The sequence below is a fragment of the Helianthus annuus genome, chromosome 9 (genome assembly GCF_002127325.2).
Source record: "Helianthus annuus cultivar XRQ/B chromosome 9, HanXRQr2.0-SUNRISE, whole genome shotgun sequence".
In the NCBI taxonomy this organism is placed as follows: Eukaryota; Viridiplantae; Streptophyta; class Magnoliopsida; order Asterales; family Asteraceae; genus Helianthus; species Helianthus annuus.
Window position 1 is genome coordinate 110,632,292 of NC_035441.2, and position 12,606 is coordinate 110,644,897.

At 38.0% G+C, this 12,606-nt stretch overlaps 1 protein-coding gene across 1 annotated transcript; it reads right to left on the reverse strand.

Moving 5' to 3' along the window:
- Window positions 1-6,076: 6,076 nt before the first annotated feature.
- On the reverse strand, window positions 6,077-7,879 carry LOC110903935 (UDP-glycosyltransferase 88B1). Its single transcript, XM_022149735.2, has one exon. The coding sequence runs from the start codon at window positions 7,587-7,589 to the stop codon at window positions 6,207-6,209; it is 1,383 nt and encodes a 460-aa protein (XP_022005427.1). The 5' UTR covers window positions 7,590-7,879; the 3' UTR covers window positions 6,077-6,206.
- Window positions 7,880-12,606: the final 4,727 nt, after the last annotated feature.

The following is a 12,606-nucleotide window of genomic DNA, read 5'->3' on the forward strand; positions in this document are numbered from 1 at the left end:
AGAAAAACGTATTTCAAGTGTATTTGGATATGGGTATCTATACCCTTTGATTTAGATGACGTCAGCCGATGGTCATGGCTGGGGCAGTCGCTATCGAGCCGATATGTGGTTTGCATCGGAGTCTGGAAGCCCTCATAGTATTTGTCCGGTTGACATTCTTTTGTGGTCCAGAAGACCAGACATTTTGGTTCGGAAGTCTACTAAGTCCCAGGTCGGAGCTTAGTTAGGGTATTATCTTCTCACTGACGGTCACTCGCCTGGGGTTTGACGTGGCATATGTTTTTAAATAACCCATATGTGATCGTTGTTTTATCTTCTAGATGTGACGTGCCAGTTCCCAACTGACGTCTAGATTTGACGTTTGATTGGACAACCACTTGGTTGACACGTTTTACATACAAGGTGTTTCTTATATAAACCCTTTATTTTTACCCACACTATTCATCTTTTTACCCTATTTTTTTACTTTCTTATGCACATTTAGTCCGGAGTCTGTGTTTCGGGACCTATCATTCTACTGCTACAAGTGTGTTTATTTTTCTTTCTCTTAGTAATGTCTGGCAATGATAATATGTGTTATAGTTTCGATGTTATGTGTCGAAAGAAGGTTAACCAATTTCTAGAAACGTACCATATTTCGGAGTCGTTGAACCCTACCCTTCCTGAACCTAACCGAGCTATAAACTCTCTTCTCCTTGGCAAGTTTGCATTCTACACTCGAGTATGCGACTTTGCCAATTACCGAGTTCATTTACCAAATTCCTATGAAGGTTCTGAACTTTCACGAGGTCCATATTTCCCAAGTAAACCCTTTTGGTTTAAGTAGGATTAGTAACTTTGAACTATCATATTGTGCTAGGGGTAGAGTTCTGTTCAGGTGTTTAGGTATTTCTATGAGTTCAGAGCCTCCGGAGACTGGTACACCTCCGGACACCGTATGAAGTCCGAAGAGTGTAACAACGGAGAGGTGACCAGTCTAAAGCACTGAAAGGACCACTTTTTTTTGTTAGACGATAGGTACCTGCTGGAAGATATGGTCTAAAGGTGTTTCAATAGAGGTACGAGAAAGGGTTGGAGGCAATGATGTAGGTGAAGTGGTTGGATTTTGCGAGCTGTTCCCACCACTACTGGATGTGATTCCAAGAGCTGAACGAGAATGTTTAACTAATCCATTCCGAATCGACCGAATTGGTACGGAAGTTGTAACATTGGAAAACCATGTTGAAAGATCAGACTATGGAAATGGAGTTACTGGAGGATTTTATGTAGATGTGGATTTAGTGGATGCTTTGAGGGACATGAATAGCCGTATCCAGTGGTACTCAAAGCACATTCTATTCATAGGCCGAATTAGTAGGGTTTGGGATGAGGATGATTTTAAGTGGTCGGTGATAATATATAGACGGAAGAGTGGGTGTTGTAAGGTGTCATGTCGTTTGGACTGTCCTTGTTTAGTTAACCGTTTTCTGAGTTTAGTCTCATATTCTATTTTTGTAAATGTCTCTTCAAAACTAGCTGGGTCTTTTAATGACAAGGATTTAAACTTTGATTTCTTTGATATGACTCCTCGTGATGTGCCTTTTTTGGAGCAAACACAAAAGGGTTTTTAGAAAAGCCGAGACCCTCCACTGGAAAACCAAGCCACTGGTACTAATATTCATATATCCTAGCCTTCCATTCCCCTGATTGCTACCGGGGCGGGATCTTCTTCCGCCCCCTCCATGCCGGGAAAGCTTCTTAAGATCGCCGAGGGTTCTGGAAAGGTTGATTTGTTCGATGAAGACCTAGAAGATCTCGATCTTGAGCTGGCCTTTACTTAGGTTTCTCTCCCGGAGGCACTAAAGGGCATTGCTAACGACTTAGGCGGCAAGACCATATTTATCAAGTCTTTTAGTGTCACACCTGTTCGTAGGTTGAAGCACAAGGTGTGAACTTGATTCGTTTTCATTGCATACGATGTAAGTAAACAAACTATATGAATAAAATTATGCACGATGTTCATCCATTCAAGAGAGTAAAAGTTCACAAGTCATAAATTGTTAATGAAAGACAACTTCAAGTTATATTGGTCTATACATGTAGACTTGTACAAAATAAAGTTTTTAAGCACAAAGGCTATGCAACCTATATCTCACTCGAGGACGAGATATAGGGACCAAACCCTTCAAAAGCGGATGACATCGCTACTTGACAACCATGTTCTTCGTGATAACCATTCGCACAAAGATCCACTTAATTGCCTGAAATACATGTAAGTTTAAAAGTCAACAAAAGTTGATGAATTCATGTGTTTTGAGTTCGTATCAAATGAATCTTAAAAACATTTGAAAGTTCGTATAGAAAACCGTATGTAAAAGTGTGGTATGTAAAGCGGGTATGAAATCGTTGATTATTAATGTTTTGCAAGGACATTAACATGCATTTCCCCCGAGAGTTGTAAAGCCGAAAAGCATTTAAAAGAAAAAGGGGATATGAACTCACAGTATTGTATCCGTAATAAGTGTGCTAGCAATGGGTATCCAAACGCGCAGTGCAACCTACAAATGTTCTAACTCATTAGAGACTTAGATCACTACTAGGTGCTTTGTGGTGTTGCTTTGTGGGCCCCTTCTTAGCCGTAATAAGGATGGTGGTGGTGCTTTGTGGCCATGAGAAAGAGAGAGGAGGAAGGAGATGTTGGTGAGTTTTTTTGAATGTGGTAAGCATGAAGGAAAAGTAATGTGTGGTGATATTATACTCCTTGCAAAACTTGAGTCAACATATAATCTTCTAGCACCATACTTCCCTCACCTCTCCATCATGTCTTAGCAAGTAGGGAAGGGGGGCATGTGGGCCCCTTCTTGGCCGAAATTTGGGCATGGTAGGCTAGGGCATGGTTTTCATTTAAAAAAAAAAAAAAACTCATGTGACATTTAGTTTAGATATTTAGGAGGATTAGTGAAAGTCTTGCACCATTAGGATGTTAATGGCATTTATGATGTTAAACGACCACTAACTAGTTAACAAGACTAGTATATTGGATGTTATGATGATAAAAATGTCACTAGTTTAGTCATCGGCTCATTACCGGACAATATGTGAAGAGTACTCGATGATACCTGTAATAATATTTCGAAGATATCGTTAATATCTTTAGTGTTGTTTGTAACATTTCGCGTTGATTATGGATAACAATATTATCACAATTGCTGAATTTATATTGCGGACATTTTAGTTATGTTGCGGCTCGTACAATTTCTTAGTTTAGGCATTTTTCCGGAAAGTTAAAGTATAGTTGCAAATGGTGCCCCTAATTAGGGTTTTTATTCTTATATTTATGATGGCTTTCACATCATTCGTTGGTTGTTTCGGAAAGTTTCTGAACTCCCTGACGATGTTTTCAGGTGAATAGTATTTTCCGTATTGTTTGCCAACATATTAGGACATAGTAGTTCGTTTTCTCGCGACACGACGAAAGTAACAACACCAGTTGTAAAGTTTAAATATGTCCTACAAATGCTAGACTATGTATAACCTAATTATTCATCAATTAACCCAAAATGAACGCAATTAAATGTATAAGTAGTCGTTAAGTTGTATGGAATTACTATGTGATTTTACCGGTTGTAACATCTAGCACATTCTGGCAAAGGTTTAGGTAACCCTAGAAAGTGAAAGGGAGGACAAATCCCAGATGGGGAGTTGGAGAAGAAGAAACCGAAGCCTGATATGATACTGAACATTATCTCCAAGAAACAAAATGCATGTTTTTCTTTTTCTGCTTCTTTAGGACTGGTGTTGGAAAATTTGGACGAGCATGCCACAAGTTGCAAAACCACACGTGATGAGCCTCCACAAACTATTTTAAGCCCTTAGATATTCCAAGAGTTGGAGAGAGTAACCAATATGAAAGTTGTTATACAAGTTGTTGAGATGGGTACTTTGGAAGCTGGTATTGGTGGTGATAACAAGACTATGAGTTGTTTAGGTAAGGGCCCGGGCTCTTCTCGTGCTTCTGCTCGTGTCCATGAAGAAGGAGATGGAGGCCAAAGTTTATCCTTGTCTCCCCAGTGGTACGAGACCAAGCCACAGGGAATAAGAAGTATGTGCCGGATTGGGAATTGAAGAACAAGGACTCAGTGATGGATGCCTTTACTGCCAGAATGTCCAATTGGAGGTCTATTTAGCCTTAAATGTTAACCTTCTGCTTGCCTAACGTTTCCTTTTGCAGCTAGTCAAGATGTCTGTGCCGCAACGCACGGGCATCCACCTAATATATCTTAAATAGCAAAGTTAGTGGGGTTTCCCCACCGGATTTGCTACGCTCTATACTTTGGAAAATGTTTCTTTTAACCCCTACTTTATTTTAAGAGTTTTATGCTACCCTCTCTACTTTGGCAAACGTCACTTTTAACCCCTACTCTATTTTACAAGCTAAACCCCCCAACTTCTAATGTTTCTATCTTACCCTTATATCATATATAATGTACGTCATTAACCTATTAAGGTTTTTTACTAATTATATTTTTCTTCAATAACTTTTTTTCATTAATTCTTTAAAAAAACAAGTTGTCTTTATGTTTAAAACTCTGTAAATTATTATTTTGATGCCCTCGAGTTTACCCCTTTCATTTTTTTACTATAAAAAATATTAATTTTTATGTGCGTATTTTTATGTACGTGCGGGTATTACTATAAAAACTAATTTTATGTGTGTGTGGGTATAAATTTGAGTTGTTCTTCATTTCGACGCAATCTTTTTTATTTTTTTTTTTTGAAATGTGTCAGGTCAAATATAATACGTATTTGTGCATACTTCATGTACGTTTTCAGTTGTTCTACATTTCGACGTAAATTTTGCTCCGAACCGAGTGTGGTCAAATATAATAGGCTTTTATTCAACCGTTTAAATTAAAGTTGCTCTACGTCTCGACCCCGTTATAATGCACCACTAGGTAAAATTAATATTATTTATATATTCACCTTGTGACTATGACTATGGTCCTTTCACTATACAAAACACTCTTTGCCAAATTTGTTTTATTTTGTCATTTTGTGGTTTTTTTTCCTTTTATAACAACTCCTATTAATCTCTTTTAATTACAAATGTCAGTTTTCCTTTACGCACATTTTATGTTTTTTACATGTTTTCTATGTTTGAGTCGGGTCATATATAATATTTTAAGATTGTATGGTATAAATTCGATTACTTTAAGTTTTAATCCAACCACAATGCTTATATTGGTTATGTTGAGTTATATCGAATACGTTAAAATGCACGTTTTTGTATGTGTAATGCATCACATTACATGTACTTATCTATTCCATGTTTGCAATGACCCCATGGCGCATCGCCAGCAAGTTATAATACTAGTTTTTTTAATGGCTTAAAAAACACAAAATCCCCTTTTTGGCGGGACTCGAACCCTTGACATGAAAGGGAGCAACATCTAAAATCTAATGGTTTTGCTAATTGAACCAAACCATATCCTTATATTATAGTTATTAGGCTATAGGGAGTCATGACCCTCATGGTCACCATAACCTTCCATGTCAGTGCCATGTCACCCACTTCTAATCTATCATCCAAAACTATTACCCTAAGGGTGTAGTCATGACCCAATCACTATTATCTTATTTTAATTTATTTTTATGAAAAGGAAAAGAAAATATTGAACAAGGAAAGGAGGTCCATGGTTGCCATGGTTTAATTCATGCCAACCATGGTAGATGAGACAAGGGGTTGATGTAGCAATCTATTGATGGTCCTATGTGACATTGATAATCTAACCCATGCCCCCACACCCTATAGCCCACCTTAGTGAAGGAGAAATAAGATTTCCGAGTGGTGGGATGGAATTAACATGTAAATAACTAAAATATAATATTATTTAAACAATACAAAAGTGAATATCTATTGTAGCTAAAAATTATTCTTAGTATAATTATTTTCAAGATTTAGTACAATTATTTTCATGATCAATTGAGATAGTAGCTAAAAATTTTTCTTAGTATAACTTGGAGCGGTGGAGGGGAAGATGTATAACCACGTGTTAAAAGAGGTGTGAAAAGGTGGAAAATATATCCTGAGTAGGTTTACTGTTCATTCCCTTTTGTTTTTAACATATAGTAATTATTTTCAAGATTTAGAACAATTATTTTCATGATCCAATTGAGATAGAGAAAATCAACTCGATGACCACGAGCACGTCTAACACATTAAGCAGTCACGATAACGATAGAGTCCTCGTCGGTTGCCATGACTCAACCAACTTCGCCAATGCCATAAGAGAAGACCCGTTGTCGTGCATTGCCCTCACCGCGTCCACCTTCCTAGCCTTCACCACCTCCCTAACGACCTTCCCTTCCTCCGAATCCATCAACCGCCTAACCAGCTTCTCCACCTCTGCGGCTGCCACTTTCCCGTCCTCAGACTCGTTCATCGATAGAGCCATTTTCATTTCCTCAACCATCACAATCTTATTTAATTTTTGTTCCGCATACAACGGCCACGCCGCCATGGGCACACCCGCACGTGTGGCCTCCAACACGGAGTTCCACCCACAATGTGTCACAAACCCACCTACCGACTCGTGACTCAACACTTTCACTTGCGGGGCCCATTTCTTCACCACAAGACCCCTATCTTTAGTACGTTCCAAAAACCCATCTGGCAACAATACACTCAAATCATCATTGTTGACCATTGGTGGGCTCCGTATCACCCACAAAAACCTATGTCCACTCATCTCCAACCCTTTAGCAATCTCTTTCAACTGATCACTCGAAAAGAAACCCTCACTCCCAAAACACAAGTAAACAACACTCTCTTTAGGTTGACCATCGAGCCACTTCAAACATTCATGCAATAAACCCTCACTTCCATCCGCAAGCAGCGGCCCAACGCAGTAAACCGGTGGTGTAGGCTGACCTGGGACACATAATCCGTCGCGAATCGCTTTAAGTGGTTTCGGTTCCAGCGAATCAAACGTGTTAACAATAATCCCAGCCGATTTCGGCATGTGGTACGAGAGTTCAAGAAAACCCGCATAATCCGTGGAGCTTCTATCTAGAACCGCAGCTGGCATGTCAGATGATGGTATCGGTGGCAGCCCCGGTGAATAGACAAGTCTATTCATATCTTTAAAACTTCCGGGGTAATTCCGATCAAGCGTGAGGAAATAAAGAAGTTCCACCACGCAACACGCCCCGGAAGTAATGAAGTAGTAAACAGGAATGTTGAGGATTGCAGCCGCAGCCATAGCGGAGGTACAAAAGAGATCGATAATTAACGCGGTAGGGGAAATGGACCGAAGGGCATCCGCAACGTTGTGAACACTACGGTTTATAAGATCAAAGAGTACCGAATCCGTGGAGGGATATGTTTCGAGGTCGAGAGGGATGTCGGGGAGGTGGTGGAATGCGATGGCGGGGATGGTGGCGGAGATGTGACGGACATATGAGGTGATAGAGCCGGTGTTGAATGAGTTGGTGAGGGTAAGGACGATTATAGAGTAGGAAGGATGGTGTTTGATGATGAATTTTCCAAGCTCCACCATTGAAACGAGGTGGCCCATGGCTGGTGCAGGGTACAAAACAATAGTGCCCATTTGGTGTATGTGTGTGTGTTAATTTTTTGGTGGATTATGTGGATGGGCATGAGTTATATTGGCAACGTACGTAAACATGCAGCACTTAATTAACCCATGTGATTTTACCAATTTCCCATCAGTATGGCCAGTGGCTAACGAGCTTTGTTTTGGATTTATTACAACCACCTTTGGACCATGGCTATATGGGTAGGAGAGTACTGTTTTAATTTTCACATTGGCAACGGGTTGTTGTGTCACCGAATTTTTTATTTTTTTATTACCATATCTTGTCATCTGATCTTGATTTTCATCACCTCATCCCTGAATTTGGCTTTATTGTATTATTTAACAATATTTATTTATGATATAGACGATCCGTGGTCGAAAAATGTGTACCAACCGTGGGTCTTTGTGGCTTGAATCTTTGGTCATTTGCATTCACCCTTGTCACGGTCCAACGTTAGTTTGCGATTTAATTTGTTCCACTGTGATAGGAGTCGGACTACTCAACACCATACCCGACCCATCACACCCGACTCATACGAGTCAACACCTACCCGTTTAATGAATTAAAGAATCATCAAGAAGTCAGCAAGTTATCTATGAATTACGCACACATGAATTTAAAAACCACTTATCATGTTAGTTACACCACTTAGTTTGCATTTCTTTTACTTATGTACACCAACATCACTATTTACACACTAAACTCTATCTGTACCTATACTGAGTATAGACCTATATGCAGTGTATAGGGTATAGGTCTACACGCAGCGTATGTACTAGGCAGGTACATGACAACCTACTACATTGTCAAATCTGTCTGACATACGCTGCGTATAGAGCTATACGTAACAAGTATACGAGGCATCTATACGTTGTGTATAGAGCTGTACACAGCGTATGTCAGGGGGTTGTTTGTTTACCTCTTAATGAGCATCTTAATGGTTCAGACCTCTTACTGGTTCAGCATTTAATGGTTCAGACTGTTTGTTTCGTGAGCAGATGTCTGAATGGTTCAGACATTTGCCTCTGAATGGTTAAACATTATACCGAGTCTGAATGGTTAAGACCTCTAATCTGAATTGGTCAAACATTTGCCTCTGAATATTTAAGCATTATACAGGCTTTTAATGGTTCAGACCTCTTACTGGTTCAGCACTTAACCATTCAGAAGTTGCCAAACAGCCCCTCAGACAGATTTGACATTGATACGATGCTGTCTAGGCACGTGAATAAAGGTATACGTCGCGTATAGAGCTATACGAGGCTGATAATTGTGAATTCAAATTAGTATTTAGACATCATCTGCCTTGCCTATGAATTCAAAACAAAACTAATTCTTCTTCTTCATTTCTTCGGTTATAATTTCTTGACCGACTGTGGAGCCAAAATGTCATCATTTTGGGATAACAATTATTTTTGTAAGTAGTATTCTAACGACTCGTGGGGGAGTGAATTATGCTAATGAGATGGAGGAGGTTGTGTCTTGCGTCCCTATTGATCAAAAGATACAGTTTCTAAACTTGAACAAGGCTCCGACTCTACCTGTTAATGAACCATATTACCCGACACATCAAGTGTATCCTGATTACGGATACAGGTGTGAATCTTCGTACGTGCAACAAGGTAATCCGGATGGATACGGTGGATACGGAAATGAGCCTGTTGATGAACCATATTACCTGACACAACAGTTGTATCTGGATTACGATGGATATGGTGGATACGATGGATACGAAGGATACGGTGATGAGCCTCCAAACACAACACTGTATGATGATTATCAACCCTCTATTCCGGAAAATCTGTTTCAAATTCGTCATGTTAAAATTATTATTATTGTTATTATTATTATCGAAATATTATTATCATTATTATTATTGTTTTAATATTATTATTTATAAAATTGTTATTATTATTATTATTGTTAAAAATATAATTATTATCATTTTGTTGTTATTATTTTTTAAATACTATTATTATTATTATTGTTAAAATTATACTTATTATTATTGTTATTATTTTTGTTATTATTATTGTTAAAATATTATCATTATTATGGTTGTTATTATTATTGTTAAAATATTATTATTACCGCTCGAAACAAAAGCCGGGAGTGGTGTACAAGCGGTGACTTTTTTTCCTTTATTGTCTCATCTAGAAGAGGTCGTACGCTCTCGCACACGTGTTGGCGCAATACTTCTCCTCCGCATATCATTGGCAGGCGCGCAGATTACTATATAGTGGCGCCTACGTCACTATGATAGCCCTTTCGTTTGACTATCTCCCGCAGACTTACCCGCTTTTACGCCCGGCAATACAACCGAAGAGGATAGGGATGTTATCGCTACCCGGAATGAAGATTGTCAAAAGGTTCCCACATGACAACCGAAAGCGTTTTAAGGGTTTGGACGGCCAGCCCTTCGTGCCGAAGGACCTGCCGGCATAGTTCGACCCGATAGATCCCCCAGCCGTGCTGGAGAAAGTGCTAGAGCATGACCCGGAGATGTACATTCCAGACCCACCACGGCCGCGTGGACCACCGGGGGCGCCACAGTTCCCACGGCATGTTGGGCTCGGTCCTGCCCCCTCACACGCGGCGTATCAGCAGCTGCATCATGACGTTGACAGGCCGATGTATGTGATGGACTGGGTAGTTGAGGAGTTGCAAGATCATCGACAGCGTGATGGGTTACCTCCACGACCTTTCATTCCGGCTGCAGCATGGCATCTGCAGCAGCAGGATGATCAGCTGCCATAGTATTTTATCTTCTGCGATGTATTTAGTATTTAGTTATATTATATCTTTTGTTATGTATGTACAAACTTATGCTGTATATATCAAACTTAGACAAATATATCATATTCAGTTGTATTGAAACAATATATTCGAACCGTACGTACCTGGGTATTTCAAAATAATTAACGTTATAAAAATTTAAAACTGCTATAATATTTTAATTTAAACGGTATAGTATAGAAACATGGTATATATTTGAACCGTACACAAGTAATTTAACAAAATTAATGGTATAAAAATCTTAAACGGTATAATATTCGAACCGCACCGAGACTTGGTATAATAATTTAATTTAAACAGAATAGTATTGAAACGGTATAATATATTCGAACTGTACCAGGATATTTCAAAATATTAATATTTAACGGTTTTAATTTAAACGGTATAGTATGGAAACAGTATAATATATTCGAACTGTACATGAGTATTTAAAAATAATTAATGGTATGTTATTTAAACATTTATAGCATTTGAACCGCACTAGACGTGTTATAATAATTTAATTTAAACGATAACAATACAATATATTCGAACCGTATATACGTTTTTCAAAAAAATTTAACGGTACATAATATTAATGGTATAACATTAACGGTTATATATCTTAAGCGATTTAACATTGGAACCAGATGAGAATTTATACGACAAATACATTAAAATAACGAAACCAAATTCTGATGGGTTATATACGTTGCGTATAGCTCTATACGCAGCGTATATAAACCCAGGTTGTCTGTGCCTTTGATTGTTGGGCAGACTCTGAATTCTATGCAACTTATACATTACGTATACCTCTATACGCAACGTATATAAACCCTAAATATACAAATAGAAAGTTTTAGTGTGTGAATAGTTTATCTTTCTTTTATCCGTGACCCACATAGAGGATAGGTACTTTTTTATCTTGCATTGTTTATTTTACTTTAAATAGTGTACTTTGCATTCAAGATGAATAGAAGAGATAATTTGGCTCAAAAAGCTTGTCTCTAATTCTCTCTAGTTTTTTTTTAAGAGTCTATCTTGAAGTGTAACCTGCTCAAAGGGTTTATATCATATGGATTTGTGATTTGGACATCGTTTCTAATAATTCGAGAATGTAAATATATGAGTACATGTATAGTTGTGTTTAATATTTGTATCACATATTCATATTTTTATCATACCTAAAATAAGGACTGCATTTGATAATGTGTGGCCAACATTATTATCTTGCTTAATCGATGTCACTTCTAATATGAAAAGCATTTAAATACCTTTTTAAAAAACGTCACACATACTCTCTAAACTTACATTAACGTACACCAATGTTCAACATGGATATCGAACTAAAACCTTCAAACACTTGAAGAGAAACATATTCATGCATGTTAATTTTGATATCACTAGGCTATAAGAGTAAGTTTTTATATAATTAGAGGATGCTTATAATCGTATACCCTAACTTTAAAAGTTTATGTTTACAAGAGATGAGTCGAAGCATAGACAAGATAATTATTAAAATATTGAGAATTGTGAGAATATAACATTTCTCAAATTACTAGCTTGAATCGTTTTTTTATTCAACCACCCAAAGTTACCTACGAGGTAGCAAATGTTTTTTTTGTTATCAAACAAAAAGCTTGGCACCATTTGATAACCAAACATTCCCAACACAAAATATATAGTATAAATATTGCAAAAGAAAAAAAAAAGAGTAAAAGTCAATTTACGTCAATGAGGTTTACACAAAAACGCAGGAACAACTCTCATTTGAAAAAAAAAAACGCAATGATCAAGTCCCTGTGGTTGTCGATTGCGTTCAATAACGTCCCACCTTATATTTTCCAATTATTATCCCTTTATTTAATTAATAACTTAAAGGGAAAAATGGTAAATTCACCCAAAAGTTACACCGCCCTTTAATATTAATCCCCAAGCTTGTTTTAGAAGACTGGTTTCAATCCCCCCCCCCCACCAATCTTCCACCCTTCTTACCTCACTAGAGTAATTCCGTCCAAACGAACAGGTGCTCTACCGACAACGATGAGGCAATACTCGGTAATCTTGTTTACATTCCACGTGATCGGTACGGCATTTGTCTTAATTTTGAATTTAATCTATGATTTCGACATGTGTGCCCGTCATATAATCTGAAATGTGAGTTGGTTTTCTTTGAATTCAAGTCGGAATTCATGTGCAGGTGACTCGACGACTCATTAGGATCCAATACCAGGTCCTTTTGAGGGGTGGAAG